A 17,223-nucleotide genomic window follows, 5' to 3' on the forward strand; every position below is an offset into this window, starting at 1 on the left:
TTGAGTGAAAACTGTAAGTATCTTGGTATTGATAGAAATTGTTGGAGAATGATTTTGTGCTAAACCAGAATGTCATAGTCGCCTGCTGTTAGCTACTGATGGTTAAGTTCAAAGCAATGTGGTTAATGCATCCTAAATTTAATTAGTTTGTAAATAAGTTGTGTAACGAGCTTAATAAGGTTCAAAAGAGAGTTATGAATACTAATACCATTGGTAACAATAACATAAACAGCAACGACGAATTACAAACTGAAGCTCAGATCATTGATGAATTGTCCCAAGTTTTAACGAGCTTAATAAGGCTTGAACAGGTTTTTGTGTAGGATTTTAAACTAGGTTTTTTTTACTTGTTCTTCCCCTCCTAGCACTAATGAGATGTCTACAATTGCGAATATTATCAAGCCTTGCATAAATGAGGAGCAAAATAATTTTTTACTCTCCCCAATTACTGTAGGTGAAGTTTGGGACGCTGTAAATAGTATTGAGGCACTAAAAGCCCCAGGCCTTGATCGGTTTCATACTAGTTTTCACCAAGGTTGCTGGGATACAGTTAAGAACTTTGTTTTTTCAGTATGTTGAAGGATTTCTTTAAAAATAATGGGAGTCTCTGACTGACAAACCAAGGTGCATTTGCACCTGGTAGATCAATAAAGGATAATATTGTGATTGCTCATGAATTGTTCTCAAACTTTAACAGAAAAAAAAAAAAAAAAAAAAGAGGAAGGATGGGTATATGGCCTTCAAGGTGGACCTAGAGAGAGCCTATGATATCCTTAACCGAGATTTTATCAGGTATGTCCTTTTTAAGCTTGGTTTTAGGGTGAGACGAGTGAATGTGATTATATAATGCGTTACCTTTACCTCCTTCTCAATTATCATTAACGGCAATATACGTTGTTATTTCTATGAAAGATACTTGATCGACTCCTGTTGAATTTTTTATTCAAGTTGTTATGCCCATACTACACTTCGTACAAGTATGTTCATTTTGCACACCTAAGCAATTTTTTTTTTTTTTTTTTTTCTGTAGTTTGAATAATCAAAACTAGAATATTTTTGTGGAATGATTTGTCACTCATTGACACAACTGTAGCTCGTTAACGTTGACACACCCCGACCCCAAATAACAAAATTTATGGGGCTGTGATGTGCTGGCTATCACTAAATTGACCACATGACCCCATCGAGAGATGACATCATGAGCCAACTTAATAGCGAAGCCATAGTAAGATAATTATGATGTGGGAGAATTTGAACCAAAATCTTCTTTACTAATAGAATAAAAGCTACTACAAAGTCTCCTAATCAACCTACCCACTTGGGGACACAAGTACAGGGATAAGATCCCATTACTATCACATAACATCAGAGCAACTAGAAGTATAACACACTTCTAGTTATTTCTATGAAAGATACTTGATCGACTCATGTTGAATATTTTATATAAGTTTTTATGCACATACTACACTTCGTAAAATTGTGTTCATTTTGCTAGCAATTTTTTTTTTTTTTTTTGGGTAGTCTGAATAACCAAAGCTAGAATATTTTTGTTGAATGATTTGTCACTTTTCATTGACACAACTGTAGCTCGTTAACATTGACACACCCCGACCCCAAATAACACAATTTACGAGGCTGTGATGTTCTGGTTGTCACTAAATTGACCACATGACCCCATTGAGAGATGACATCACAAGCCAACTTAATAGCTAAGCCAGAGTATGATAATTATGACGAAGCCATAGTAAGATAATTGTGATGTGAGAGAATTTGAACCAAAATGTTCTTTACTAATAGAATAAAAGCTACTACAAAGTCCCCTAATCAACCTACCCACGTGGGGACACAAGTACAGGGATAAGATCCCATTACTATCACATAACACAAGTATTTGATACCTCACATTAGCAAATACATTGCTAAGGTAGTTTAAAAGGAAAATGCATTTTTCATTTAACAAATGACTCGCACCTTTTCCTCATCCCTTATAAGTGTAGAACTCCTTGTGTTAAAGTTCAACTACATCTAAGGGATCATTTTCTGAAGAAAAAAAAAAAATCAAAAGTCACTGGTTCTTTCCACCATTACGACTGGACTGAACATGTTTCCAATTGTGATCATTTTGCTTTTGGCCAGTTGCTCTCATACTTTGGAATTGGAGGGTAAAGAGAGTTGCCTCGACTAGAAATAAGTTGGAAATTCCGTTTGAGAGTTAAAAACACATTTATGATATGTTTACTAATTTGGAATTGGAATGACCGTTTAGACTAATCAGGAGTTAGAATGAGGAATCAAATTCCAACATACTGTCACGTAAGGATGGCAATGAATCGGTTTGGGGACGGAAATGCTATATCCATCCCCATAACCACGAAAATTAACCATATCCATAATCGCAAATTAACCATCGGGTATTATCCATAACCATACCCATTGGATAACGGATTCCCCATAGGTTAACGGTTATATCCATCTTTGTCAATACAAAAAATATATTCGCCTAATTGACGCATGATAATTTAATAAATATTAATTTCGTCATTAAATATTTGATGTATAAAACGATTTAATTAATGGATCTTGTGGAGCATAAAAATTAAAGCTAAACATTAATAATGTTGGTTGATCTTTGATATCTCCCATAGGTATTGAATTCTCATAGATTTTGATTCATATCAAAACTTTTGAACTTTGCCACAAAATGCAATTTACACAATGCAATTTTTGTATTCTCAAAGTAAGATTCGGTCAATAATAAATATACATACATACACACACACACATATATTATATAATATTTTAATATTATATATAATATTATATTATATATTATTTGATTCGGGTATGGGTACGGATATGAATTGGGGATCTTATAACCATATTCAAAACCATAACCGAATAATATTTACAGTTTTTCCTCATACCAAAATATACCCGAATTTTCAAACTCAAATTTAATCCATTCGGACGGTTATCTATGGTTATCGAATTTAACGGTTGAAATTTTAATCCTTACGAAGACTTAGCCTGCAAGTCATTTATCTGACTATGAGATTCTCCACTTTTCCTAAAGTAGCTTTGGAATTGAAAAGCAATCCAAACATGCGTCTAGACAAAGCAGACTTTGATTTAATACTTTGATCCTATGACAGAGTTTGTTTCATCCATAATGTAGTTGCTAGTTGCAAGTTCACAGCAAAACCTAGCAACCCAGTTTCAGCTACCGTCGCCGCCGCATCCGCCGCCGCCATCAGCACAAAAACTATGTTTTCAGCGGCGCGTATCGTCCTACCGCTGTCATTGTCAGTGCTGGCCATAATTTATGAGTGCCTCAGATCCAGACGGATATCGGAACATCCTGAAGGCGTCGATCCTGAAATCCTTGATTGGATTCGGAAACTCAGCCCCGCCGAGCTCAATAGTATTAGGAATCGCGACCCTGCCTTCCTCGATGTGATTCGGAACTTGGACTCTGCTGCTTTCCCTTCGGAATTTTCTGGAAGCGTCGACGGTCCTCTAAACCCGCCGTCTGTTCCGTCTCCTGCCCCCGCCGTGCTTGGTGGTGGAAGTTCAGAAAATAGAACTGGGTCTAACTTCACCTTGGCTGCCTCTTCCGCTGCTCAAAGTCAAGCATCTGCATCAAAACGCCTCCAGAAAAAGAAAAGTCCGGTAAAGCAAGAATCTATTTCTTTGTCTACTGAAGCAGCCGCGGCTCAGGAGGCATGTGAAAAGTGGCGAGGAAGGTCATCTTTGTCTATTCTTAAAACTCATTGTTTGATGTCCCTTTTAGTTATATTTGGATCTCTGAGTGGAGTAATATAGCCCTGTACTAAAGATGAGCTTCTTTTTGTTGAATTTGATACACCAGGGGAAACGAAGCATACTCTAATGGGGATCTGTCTGAAGCTGAGGACTGCTACACACAAGGAGTGAATTGCGTTTCTCGAAATGAGACATCTAGAAGCTGTCTTAGGGCATTGATGCTGTGCTATAGCAACCGTGCAGCAACACGTCTGACTGTTGGAAGAATACGAGATGCACTTGGGGACTGTATGATGGCTGCTGCAATTGATCCCAACTTCCTGAAAGTGCAGGTTAGAGCTTCCAAGTAAGTATTTTCTCTTTACTATTTGATATTTTCTTTTGACTTTCCAGTATGAACCTCTGCGCTAACGCAGCTTCTGTTTTTGTTGGTCTCACTTTCCGACATAAACTAGGATGAGTTACGCAGACATTTCATGATATCTAGTGCGTTTTTACTTTAGACCATGAAGTTTTGGAATTTACAACCCAACCACTTGAAATTTATATATAGTTGGATATATATTTATAACAAAAGTCAAATGGACTTTAAAATTTTAAAATTTTGCTATAATTCTTGTTCAATTTTAATACAATTGATTGTTAGACTTTTGCTACTTACTAGTCCTAACAATTTCTTACACGATCCGTTAACACGACACAAAAATAACAGGTTGCGGGTCAACACGATAACTAATCGGGTCATTATCGGGTCACATGATAATAACCCATTAATAAGGGATTCTTAACAGATTTACACGAAACTAGCACGAGGGTAACCTGTTTCGACACGATAAGAAAAAAATTATTTTGATGATTTTAATTTTTTAAACTACTAAAAAAAGCTTACTATAAAATACAATAGATATAATGAATATGTATATATTGTTTATTAATTATTATTCTATATAAATTTTAAATTTTAAAATTTAAGTTTTGTTTATTTATTTATTTTTATAGGATATTATAGGCAAAGATTGAGATTAAAATTCATAAAACACATTAAAAATAAAAATATCAAGTAATTTAAAAATACCAAACACATTAAAAAAATTATAATAATTAATTTACATGTGCGAAAAATATGTAAACGCTCGTGGTCACATCTTCTAAGCTTTGAGGATGGGTATATGATCGTTTGAATTTTTAAAACCATACAAGCTCTCATGAATAGTATTTTTAAGGGAGTTCAAAATAAACAAAATTCATAATCATTAATGTATAAGTCTGAAAGATGTGAAAGCATAATAAACATTCATAATTGCATTCTCAATGCTTAGACGATGGTTACATGGTCGTTTAGATTTTTAAAACCCTCCAAATCTCATGAACAATTTTTTTTTTTTATTTGAGTGCAAAATTAATAAAATTATTAATAATTATTGTAGAAGTGTGAAAAATGTAATCACTCGTAATGAAAAGCTTTACAACTTTCATGAAGGGGTCAACTCCAAAATTTAGTATGTATATACTAATTTAGTATTATGTTGTACATTTTTTTGGGTCAAATTATGTTTTTCATTTTTATTGATTTAAAATATATTTTTCTTAACGGGTAACGGGTCGGATCATATTACCTGATAATATTAACGGGTTGATTTCGGATCAGGTCATATTACTGTTTACTTTAACAAGTATTAAACGACATGACCCGTTAAGCTATCGGGTATGACACGAAAACCATACGAACACAAGAAACACGACACGAATGCCGTGTCTACTACTTACCATTACTTGTACAATATTGTGCTGTTGTTCTTGGATCGTCTGGTTTTAAGTAAGATATTTTACTGGCACTCAAATTTCTGCTTCTCATAATTTTCATATGTTGTTCTGCTGGTCTTTGATTAGGCATTTCCTATTGAATGTGCTTTCTCGCTTTGATTTTTGAGTTCCGGCATAGAATTTTTCAGTCATAAATTCATAATTGCTTTTCTTTTCACACAACATAACCTTCCCTAATTGTATTTCGTTTTCAAATTCTTAAAGCTGTTATCTTGCTCTTGGGGAAGTTGAAGATGCTTCACACAATTTTAGGAGGTGCCTGCAATTGGCAAATGATGTCTTTGTGGACCGAAAGATTGCAGTAGAAGCTTCTGATGGCTTACGAAAAGCACAGGTAGTGTCATTAATTAAAAACCCGATCTTACTGCTTTCCATGGGATTCACCATAGTCTACATTTAACATCACTTATAAATTCCAAGTCGTACGTTGTGTACATTATAAATTCTAAGTCTTATGTTGTGTACATGAAATTGGTTAATACAGTACTCATCTGAACCCTGATAATGCTGAAACTTTTTCTCGTTTTCTTAAAAACAGTTTAAGTTGCACACCACATAGTTTGTAGGGTGATTGAGCCAAGAAGAAATAAGGAATTTTCTGATTGTAAAACCCCTATTTTGGCTTGTAAAGAGAAAAGACATGGGAAAATGGGATCAAAGTTGGAGTGTTGATCTGTTTAGGGTTTTAACTTATATTTAATTTCCTTCTTTTCATCTTGAATATATTATTTTGTCTGAAGGCGTTGCAGATTTCAAATATGCTCATAATTATTGTTGCTCATGTTTGATACTTGATTATATGGGAGGTTGTGAAATTGTAGTCAGGAATTCTTATAAGTTGGTTGTACAAGTAAAACCCTGTGGAACAGGTTAGAGGAACTATACTTTCAAGTTGGTATCAATTGAGGATGGCCATGGAGGTCTGACAAATGTATTTGCATTTTGTGTATATCTGAGGAGGAGATTGCGGATCATATTTTCTCCATTGCTCTTGTTCTGCACAGTTGTGATGGAAATTGTGTAAGGGAGTTAGAGCTAGTTGGGTTATTCCAAATGGTTGTTTTGAGCTTCTAAGTACCAAGTTTGAGGCTTCAGGATGGGGGAGGAAAGCTAAATTTTTATGGGGTTGCTTTTGTGCTGGCAGTTTTTGGAATATTTGGGTGGAGCGTAATAGAAGAATTTTAAAGAATACAAGGGTGTGGGACTAGACGAATTATGACGTAGTTAGATACTGGGCAGCTCCGCTATTTGCACATCAGTTTCGAATAAGGATGGATGCATTTGCCGCTGTGAAATGAATTTAGGTTTCAAGTCTTCAGGTTTTTGTATCTTAATTTGAGAGGTCTGGTTCTGCAAAAGTGTATCCTATCCCATGTTACTATGGGAACGGGTGTAGATGAAATGTGGGACCAAGTTAGATAATAGGCAGCTCTTTGGACATTAGTTTCAAATGTGTAGGGATTATTTTCACTCTTCTATAATAATGTATGTGTTAGCAGTGGTGAAAATGAATTTATATTTGAAGTCTTGGTTTATGTAACTTAGCTCTTTTTGAGAGGTGGTTTTTTATACTTCAGGTTAAGATATACATTTTTCTTTTATTATTTTTTGGCCAATAACAGTTTTATATTGCTTACATGTACACACGTACCAAGTTTTTGCATGTAATGGGGATCGCTTGGGGATCCCTATCCGCATTGTATTTAATGATCTGTAATATCTATATTCTGTCTCAATTGGATCATCCCTGCAAAACATCAATCAAATCTTAAGCCATTGTTTTAACCATTGGATTTTTACGGAGAAGTGTTTGTATACAAACTGATTTGGGGTTTTAATTGCTGGCAGAAAGTATCTGAATGCCTGAATCTTTCTGCTCAACTTTTGCTATGGAAAACATCTACTAATGCCGAGCGTGCTTTACAACTTATTGATGAAGCTTTGGTAATAAGTTCTAGCTCAGAAAAATTACTTGAAATGAAAGCGGAGGCTCTTTTTGCGGTTAGTGATTTATTTAATTATGTTTTTTCTTTTGCTGGTTTTTGCTACTATGATTTTCAGTCAGTTGTGGGTTGAATTATGTATTCCCTAGCAGGTGCGGAGGTATGAAGAGGTGATTGAGCTGTGTGAGCAGACCCTTAGTTCTGCGGAAAAGAACAACCTTCCAGCAGATACCAATTTTACTTCAGATAGTTCCGAACTATCAAAGTACTTTTACTTCAGACTCTGGCGGTGCCGCATGATTTTTAAATCCTATTTTTATCTTGGAAAACTCGAGGAGGGTCTTGCTGCACTAGATAAATATGAGGAAAAGATGTCTACCTCATATAGGTAACTTTCAGACACGAATTTAAAGGTTTGCTTTTGTTGCTTGAAGTTCCTAACAGTATGCGAATGTCCAGGAATTGGAGAAAAACCCTGCAATCATCAGAACCCCTTGTTCCCGTTGTACGTGAACTTCTGTCTCATAAGGTATGCTCAGTCTGTGCCGTGTTTCTTGACTTGTACAATCCTCTCTAGGTGCACATGTAATATCACAATTGTGTAGAAATATTTGAACTCATACCTCATCCCATATTAAAGAAAGTTGGGCAGGATCCTCTTCAGCTGTCTTGCCGACATGTAATTACAAATAAAGACATGAAGTATTTTCAAAACTAGATAGGACTTTCTTAACCGTGTCATTTTCCTCCTATAGACAAAGAGTGTATTTGTTACTTAAAAGGCCAAATATCAAACCTCATTGGTTATCCTGGGGGAACTTTCTCATATGTTAGCACTTGCTATGATGTCTGCCTACAGGTTTTTTAATTTTTTGTTTTTGAGATATATAGTAGTTCCAAGTCATTCGATTGCAGATATATTTACAAACCAATCTCTTTCTCGCACAACCTTTTTCAAGTGGTGTCAGGGTAAAAGAAGGTTGTACTTTAGTTTATGCTTGGCATTCTTCAGTGTCTACTAGTTTGTTTTTTCCAATATTTGATGCGTTTAATTTTGGGGAAGTGTTATTAATTGGGACTCCACAAAGGTCATCCCTTACTCCTCCCTTATAAAAAGGGAAAAATTGTACTTTTTACTTATTTGGAGTATCAATAGCAGCTCCCTTAATTCATTCATCATTAACTGTTTAATTGAAAAATACGAAGTGCTCTACTGCATATACATGCTGCTTATGTAGTGACTTTCTTCTTTGTTACTGTACATCGTAGGTTGCGGGGAATGAAGCATTTCAGGCTGGAAGACATACTGAAGTTGTTGAGCATTATACTACTGCTTTGTGCTGCAATGTTGAATCACGTCCATTTACAGCTGTTTGTTTTTGCAATCGTGCTGTTGCATACAAGGCATTGGGCCGGATTACTGATGCTATTGCTGATTGCAGTCTAGCTATAGCTCTTGATGGAAATTATCTAAAGGTTTGTTCAAAGCTGAAGTTTTCTTAATGATTCTTTGATATGGCATTGCTCATGATTTTACTTATTCATTACTTTTTTTTCTTTGGTAAAAGGACGGGCTGGTTTTATATCTGTATTTGATTGATATCAGATATATACAAACTAGTAATCTTGTTAGGTCATTAAGGGGTCGTTTGATTGACCGGACTAGGACTGGATTATGACTTCTCTATGTGGGCTTATTTTAGGCTATTTAAAATGTGGGGCCTAAATAGAACCAACCAAGCTAATCCTTGCAATTTGTCTAGGACAAGCCATCAATGTGCCCTAATCAATTTGTATTTTCTTAGTGACACAGCTTTCCACCTGTTTTTGGGGAGCATTTGGAATATATGTGTTGTGTGTTTATGCGGTTTCTTCCTGTGGAAATGCAATAAATGGATCTTGTCTAACACATTAATTTTCAAGGAAATCTTAAAGCATTTAATTCATTTCTATTTCTTCTTTTTTTTTTCTTTTTTTTTTTTTTGTTTTGTTTTGAAGAAGAAGAAGAAGAAGAAGAACTTTCTATTTCAATTGCAAGGCACAAACATCTAAGTTTCCAAGAACATCACGTTTTAATTTCAGATTGCAGTCTCCTGAACTTCTCAAATTTGTGGTCAAATTTTGATTAAGATATTCAAGAATTTTACTTTTGGGTTCACCCTTGAAAATTTAAGATATATTAGATATGAGTATTTCGCTCTACTTAGAAGGTCTTCCCAGGATAAAAGATTAAAATGAAGGAATTTTCAGTCAATTCAGTTTTGACACCATTTTCGACATCCATTATAATTTTTAATTTCTAACTAATAATTTCCCCCATATCTTTTGGTTTGTGGTTTATATCAACCTCAAAGTGCAGCTTCTCCAGGGTTAGATTTCATTTATAGACTTTAAAAATTTGGTGTGCTTTGCTCAGGTTTCCTCATATATTGCGTTATGTTATACTGTAGCGTTTATATCATTTTCCAATCTCCAATGAACAACGGATAGATGTGTAGAACATACCCTTACACGTGCTTCACATGCAATATAATACACATTTAGAATGGATGTGACCACCGAAATGCTCCTTGGTGATTAATTTTTCGTAAGGATATGGAATTGTTATGAACTGTTTGCGTGGGATAAAGTAATCAGGAAACATTGACATAGACATATGGATTAGAATTGTTTGCCTCCCACATTTGTGATGCCAACGGGCTAGACTGGAAAAGAGTGACCTGAACTTTCAGAATGTTGTACAAGATGTTGGCAGAGTTGTCAAATATTGTATGGTTTGAACTTATTGGTCCTTGTGAACCTTTTGTATTTAAGCCTCTTGAGTTATAAGTGGTTGCTTGTCTACGAACGTTTAAAATTTGAAGTCTATGGGTCGATTATGTTGGGGATGGAAGAAGACTACACTAACACAATGAAGTTGTCATTCCTCTAGTAGGTGGTGCTTTACCGCTTTAACAATCCTTACAAAGTTGCCTTTCCTGTGGCATATTGCATTTCAGAACAATAATTTTCTTTGATTGGGTCCTCCTGTATGTTATGTCAGTTTCTGTTTTCTTTTATACTTTTGGCAGGCTATTTCTGGACGAGCCACATTATACAAGATGATCAGAGATTATGGAGAAGCCGCTAAAGATCTTCGGAGACTGGTATCTATTCTCGCTAAGCAGGAAGAGGAAAAAACTAATCTGTGTGGAGCATCTGACAGATCCATTAGCGGCACAAATGTCTTGAGACAAGCTCGTCTTCATCTTTCTAAAATAGAAGAAAAAGACAGAAAGGACATCCCCTTGGATATGTACCTTATTCTGTAAGTTTATCTGCACCTATATTTGTTTTTGGCGTATGGTTGCAAACTGGCCCCTCTTTAGGATGTTTACTCGAATGCTGCTAGACTATCCGGTTAAATAATTGTTGAGGCTGAGTTGTTATACATTCAGGTGGGTGTACTGAGTAATTAACTGTAACGGTTGAGGCTGAGGCTGAGGAAACCAATTTTTTAAATTATAGGTGGTTCATTGACTTCCATCTTGCTCACAATAGTTAAAGTATCCTTCTGTTGGTTTAATTGCCAAGCATAAAAAACTTCTCCAGATGGTAATTTAAGCAATTGAAAAAACGAACAATAAATGCTGGCTTTACAGTGAAGTGTATGGGAAAGCCTCTGCTTGAAGCAGGGAGAACACTGTCGGAGACTTGATCTCGAATTTGTGACTAGCATGAAAATTTAGACCGAAGCTGCTTGCTGATAATTCCTTGGTATAATATAATTAATTATTTACAACAAGCTTTTTGGTAATGCTCCATGCTCTGGATTGTAGGCAGATAAGAATAGTCCATGGAATCTAAGAAATACTTACACTTGCCGTTTATGATTCTCCTAGAAAAGGTGTAGCTTTTCAAGGCAGTTTAATTCCGAGTATAATTGATTGAAACTATCATTAAGTTAATTCGGCTATAATGGTAGGGGAGTTGAACCATCTGTTTCGGCATCAGAAATCAAGAAGGCGTATCGGAAAGCTGCACTTCGACATCATCCTGACAAGGTATGTAATATTTTATGATTTGCAGCTTGCTTACTGCTATTCACCGTCTAACATGTTCTTTTATAGGCTGGTCAATTCTTTTCAAGGAGCGGTAATGGTTGTTGGAAGGAGATAGCAGAAGACATGCACAAGGATGCTGACAGGCTTTTTAAAATGATTGGGGAGGCATATGCAGTACTTTCAGACCCAACCAAGGTCTCAAAACTCTTCGCAATAATGCTTTCTTTTTTTTTTTCTTTTTTTTTTTTTCCGGTTATGTTTCAAATAAACAAGTCTTTGTGCAGCACCTTTTTGTTGAAAAAAGTTTGTACTTTTTTGTTCTTACTGCCATCATCCTTATTTGAGTTATCAGAGATCTTTTCCTCTTAGATAGTGATATGCTATGGGTTTTAAACTTTTATCGGTAGAGACCAGTGAGATGTTTCATATTCTGGTCAATGATAATCTAGTGATTATTGTTTGGGTATTCTGTTTCACAAAATTGATAAAATCCCAACTTTCTAAGAAATTGTGGTGTTTATTTTACTCATGTTGCAGCGTGCAAGGTATGGCACCGAGGAGGAGACGAGGAATGCACAAAAGAAACGCAGTGGAAGCAGCACATCTAGAATGCCAGCAGATGTTCAAAAGAAGTAGCAGTAGGCGACATTGGGGAGAGGTTCCGAGATCATATGGCAACTCATCTTCTAGAGGGTCATATGCCTGCTTAGAACCTTGACTCTTCAGAAGAGGTTTTGAATGGAATGAGGTTGGAAGATGGATTTATTGCATTGCTACATGTGTAGCTTCACTTCAAGGAGCAACCGGCGTGTGCAGTTGATTCAGCTTGTATGTCAATGGTAGTGTGACCTCCCAAGTTTGAAGCAATGCGGTTAATGCATCCTGAATTTAATTAGTTTGTAAATAAGTTGTCTAACGAGCTTAACAAGGTTCAAAAGTGAGTTATGAATACTAATACCATTGGTAACAATAACATAAACAGTAACGATGAATTACAAACTGAAGCTCAGATCATTGATGAATTGTCCCAAGTTTTAAGAGAGGAGGAAGTAATGTGGGCTCAAAAAAGCTTTCCCATCTTAGTTCTACATTTAGAAGTAAAAGAAACGAAAACAATAAGATAAGAGATGGGAATGGATTATGGTGGTGTCGTTGGGAGGGGCATGAACAGGTTTTTGTGTAGGATTTTAAACTGCGTTTTTCTTGTTCTTCCCCTCCTAGCACTAATGAGACGTCTACAGTTGCGAGTATTATCAAGCCTTGCATAAATGAGGAGCAAAATAATTTTTTTACTCTCCCCAATTACTGTAGATGAAGTTTGGGACGCTGTAAATAGTATTGGGGCACTAAAAGCCCCAGGCCTTGATCGGTTGTATACTAGTTTTTACCAAAGTTGCTGGGATACAGTTAAGAACTCTGTTTTTTCAGTATGGTGAAGGATTTCTTCAAAAATAATGCGAGTCTCCGACTGACAAATCATACAAATATAGCACTCATTCCCAAAGGGGAAAATCCAGAAACTGTTGGTAAGTCTTTGTAATGTGAGTTATAAAATAATTACTAAAGTCATTATTAAGAGATTAAAGCTTATTCTGAATCTTTGTATTTCTCCAAACCAAGGTGCACTTGCACCTGGTAGATCAATGAAAGATAATATTGTGATTGCTCATGTATTGTTCTCAAACTTTAACAGAAAATAAAAAATAAAAAATAAAGAAAAGAAAAGGAAGTAGGGGATATGGCCTTCAAGGTGGACCTGGAGAGAGCCTATGATATGCTTAACTGAGATTTTATCAGGTATGTCCTTTTTAAGCTTGGTTTTAGTGTGAGATGGGTGAATGTGATCATATAATGCTTTACCTTTACCTTCTTCTCAATTATCATTAATGGCAACATACTTTGTTATTTCTATGAAAGATACTTGATCGACTCCTGTTGAATTTTTTATTTAAGTTGTTATGCACATACTACACTTCGTAAAATTGTGTTCATTTTGCACACCTTAGCAATTTTTTTTTTTTTTTGGGTAGTCTGAATAACCAAAACTAGAATATTTTTGTTGAATGATTTGTCACTTTTCATTGACACAACTGTAGCTCGTTAACATTGACACACCCCGACCCCAAATAACACAATTTACGAGGTTGTGATGTGCTGGTTTGCACTAAATTGACCACATGACCCCTTTGAGAGATGACATCACAAGCCAACTTAATAGCTAAGCCATAGTATGATAATTATGACGAAGCCATAGTAAGATAATTGTGATGTGAGAGAATTTGAACCAAAATGTTCTTTACTAATAGAATAAAAGCTACTACAAAGTCCCCTAATCAACCTACCCACTTGGGGACACAAGTACAGGGATAAGATCCCATTACTATCACATAACACAAGTATTTGATACCTCATATTAGCAAATACGTTGCTAAGGTAGTTTAAAAGGAAAATGTGTTTTTCATTTAACGAATGACTCGCACCTTTTCCTCATCCCTTATAAGTGTAGAACTCCTTGTGTTAAAGTTCAACTGCATCTAAGGGATCATTTTCTGAAGAAAAAAAAAATCAAAAGTCACTGGTTCTTTCCACCATTATGACTAGACTGAACATGTTTCCAATTGTGATCATTTTGCTTTTGGCCAGTTGCTCTCATACTTCGGAATTGGAGGGTAAAGAGAGTTGACTCGACTAGAAATAAGTTGGAAATTCCGTTTGAGAGTTAAAAACACATTTATGATATGTTTACTAATTTGGAATTGGAATGACCGTTTAGACTAATCAGGAGTTAGAATGAGAAGGAATCAAATTCCAACATACTGTCACGTAGGGATGGCAATGAATCGGTTTGGGGACGGAAATGCTATATCCATCCCCATAACCACGAAAATTAACCATATCCATAATCGCAAATTAACCATCGGGTATTATCCATAACCATACCCACTGGATAACGGATTCCCCATCGGTTAACGGTTACATCCATCTTTGTCAATACAAAAAATATATTCGCCTAATTGACGCATGATAATTTAATAAATATTAATTTCGTCATTAAATATTTGATGTATAAAATGATTTAATTAATAGATCTTTTGGAGCATAAAAAATAAAGCTAAACATTAATAATGGTGGTTGATCTTTAATATCTCCCATAGGTATTGAATTATCATAGATTTTGATTCATATCAAAACTTTTGAACTTTGCCACAAAATGCAATTCACACAATGCAATTTTTGTATTCTCAAAGTAAGATTCGGTCAATAATAAATATACATACACACACACATATATTATATAATATTTTAATATTATATATAATATTATATTTTATTTTATTTGATTCGGGTATGGATACAGATATGGATTGGGGATCTTATAACCATATCCAAAACCATAACCGAATAATATTTACAGTTTTTCCCCATACCAAAATATATCCGAATTTTCAAACTCAAATTCAATTCATTCGGACGGTTATCTATGGTTATCGAATTTAACAGTTGAAATTTTAATCCTTACGAAGACCTAGCCTGCAAGTCATTTATCTGACTACTAGCCTCTCTGCACGCACTAACGTGCGTGCGAGAGGCATTTTTGCATCACGGGCGCTACGCGCCCCAAAGATGTGTTGTTTTAAATATTCTTATATTTCTTAAGTGATTATTTTATAAATTGTGTTTGTGTCCATCTGTTTGGACCCAAAATATTATTGCTGGGCCGAGCAGCAGGATGCGCTCGGCCCAAGGTGATGACAAATAATATGGGCCGAATAATAAGGCCCGGGCCAGCTGACAGGGTCGGCCAAATCCTATCATAAGTAGTCCAGATAAATAGAAAGGTCGAGGAAGTCCTGGTGCAACTAGGATTCTCGACCAGCAAGGAATGAAGTCCCGAAAGGAAGGAAAATTCAGAATCCTAGTAGGAGTAGGTTTGTTCGAGGAAGAGGCGAAATGGGACAAGGACTCCCAATCCAAATCGGAGTCGGTTTCAAGGAATGGGGCACTATAAATACAAGAAATCATGCAAACAGAAAAGACGTTCAAATCAGCATACAATTGCCCTGCGCAAAACCTCTCAAACACCTTGAGATTTTTTCCTTTTCTTTTTCCCGCCGACACACCTTCAGTTTGGATAAACAACATTGTGGAAGCACCCGGCGAGCACCTTCAGTTTGGATAAACAGCACTGCTGCCGCAGAATCAGCCGACCAAGAAGCATCTTCAGTTTGGATAAACAGCACTGCGTCGAGGTCGACCGATTATCTATCCAAGTCTCGGTCGAGAAAGGTTTTCGAACCTTTGTTGGCAGAGGTCACCTTGCTAGCCTTCTCGGCATAGTTAGGTGTTACGAATTACATTGCTCGACGTACTGGTCGCCGAGTGGTTTTATGATTGGATACTCACAAGTGAGTTTCAGGGTTCGGCATTCCGACGGCCGAACTACTTTTACCATCAAGACATACATCACGTTCGAGTACCTGTGCCCATACACCTTGGTCTCGATTCGACGTGCTTATACCCTCACGAATATAATCACAGTGACCGAATCGGGCTCGGACGATTTGTGAACTCCGCAGAATTAGCAGCCTTGTCTTCAGGCTGTAGAACCCAGAGACCGAGAGTGTTCCTTCCTCGGTCGCAATCGCAAGTTAAAGAAGTCAGCGACGCGCTCAAAAGCTACATCAACAAATTTTACTCATCGGCCAGGTTCAGCCGATGAGTTGACACGCCCCACATTCGACCGAAGGACGTAGTTAGCTTATTAGTTACTCGGCCTGCGCGCCACGTAGGTTTTGTAATTTTTAGGGTCAACATTTTGGCACGCCCAGTGGGACCTTTGTGCTAAACCTTCGAAGTTCATGACCATTGAGACACGGTCTACGAAGCAGAAAACAACCATGGGAAAGTCAACGACTGACTTGCCAGTGCAAGGCCTTGGGCAGGATTTGCACTCTACAAAAAATCCGATCATAGTGGTGCCGCCCGAGGCCACAAATGTAACACGCCGAGAGAATGAAGTCTGTCTCGGCGGGCAACCTTACAACCCAACAGTCCCAAATCAAACACCTGGAATGTTCATGGAAGGGATTATGGAAGATTGTGATGACGATGGTGGGGAAGGTTCCGATCCACCAACTAGGACATTCCTTCGAAGACGACTGGATGAACAATATCGTCAGGTCGAGCAGTCGATTGGTCAGAAGATGAATGATTTGCTAGACGCCATACGTAGTAACAGCGATACACAGACCAGAATGCTTGAACTACTGGTTAGTAAAGCCTTCGAAGATGGCCAGGTCGGCCAACCTCGGCAACTCCCGACGAATGTGCCTATACCAGCTGAGAGAGGATCCGTTCGGCCGCAACCAGTCCCCTTAGAAAGAAGAGGACCAAGAAATAGATCCGAGGGACCGAGCCAGGGAGAAGAAGTCGCTTCTATAAACGTGACCGAAGTCCAGAGAATGATTGATTCGGCCTTAAAGAAAGGGCCGAAGTTTCCAAAATTCATTCACCCATACCCGGCTTATGTGGAAAGGTTTGAATACCCACGAGGATTTAAGATCCCCGATTTCAGCCTCTTCGCCGGGGAATCATCTTTATCCTCACTAGAACATGTGGCTCGGTTCACAGCGCAGTGTGGGGACGTCAAT

General features: G+C 36.9%; 1 protein-coding gene across 1 annotated transcript; it reads left to right on the top strand.

Annotated features, from left to right (window-relative positions):
• The first annotated feature begins 3,146 nt into the window (after positions 1-3,146).
• Positions 3,147-12,753, top strand: LOC137714859 (uncharacterized). Its single transcript, XM_068454015.1, has 11 exons — positions 3,147-3,743; positions 3,869-4,108; positions 5,791-5,920; positions 7,435-7,587; positions 7,682-7,917; positions 7,989-8,058; positions 8,799-9,005; positions 10,601-10,836; positions 11,494-11,572; positions 11,639-11,767; positions 12,110-12,753. The coding sequence occupies exons 1-11, from the start codon at positions 3,265-3,267 to the stop codon at positions 12,206-12,208; spliced, it is 2,058 nt and encodes a 685-aa protein (XP_068310116.1). The 5' UTR covers positions 3,147-3,264; the 3' UTR covers positions 12,209-12,753.
• Positions 12,754-17,223: the final 4,470 nt, after the last annotated feature.

This window comes from Pyrus communis, chromosome 14 (assembly GCF_963583255.1).
Source record: "Pyrus communis chromosome 14, drPyrComm1.1, whole genome shotgun sequence".
Taxonomy (NCBI): domain Eukaryota; kingdom Viridiplantae; phylum Streptophyta; class Magnoliopsida; order Rosales; family Rosaceae; genus Pyrus; species Pyrus communis.

Bases quoted from the DNA above. Each gene is read 5' to 3' on its own strand.
- LOC137714859 (XM_068454015.1), top strand. From the start codon at position 3,265: ATGTTTTCAGCGGCGCGTATCGTCCTACCGCTGTCATTGTCAGTGCTG. The intron at 10,837-11,493 runs GTAAGTTTATCT...CTATAATGGTAG, and splicing joins TTGGATATGTACCTTATTCT to GGGAGTTGAACCATCTGTTT. The intron at 11,768-12,109 runs GTCTCAAAACTC...CTCATGTTGCAG, and splicing joins TACTTTCAGACCCAACCAAG to CGTGCAAGGTATGGCACCGA.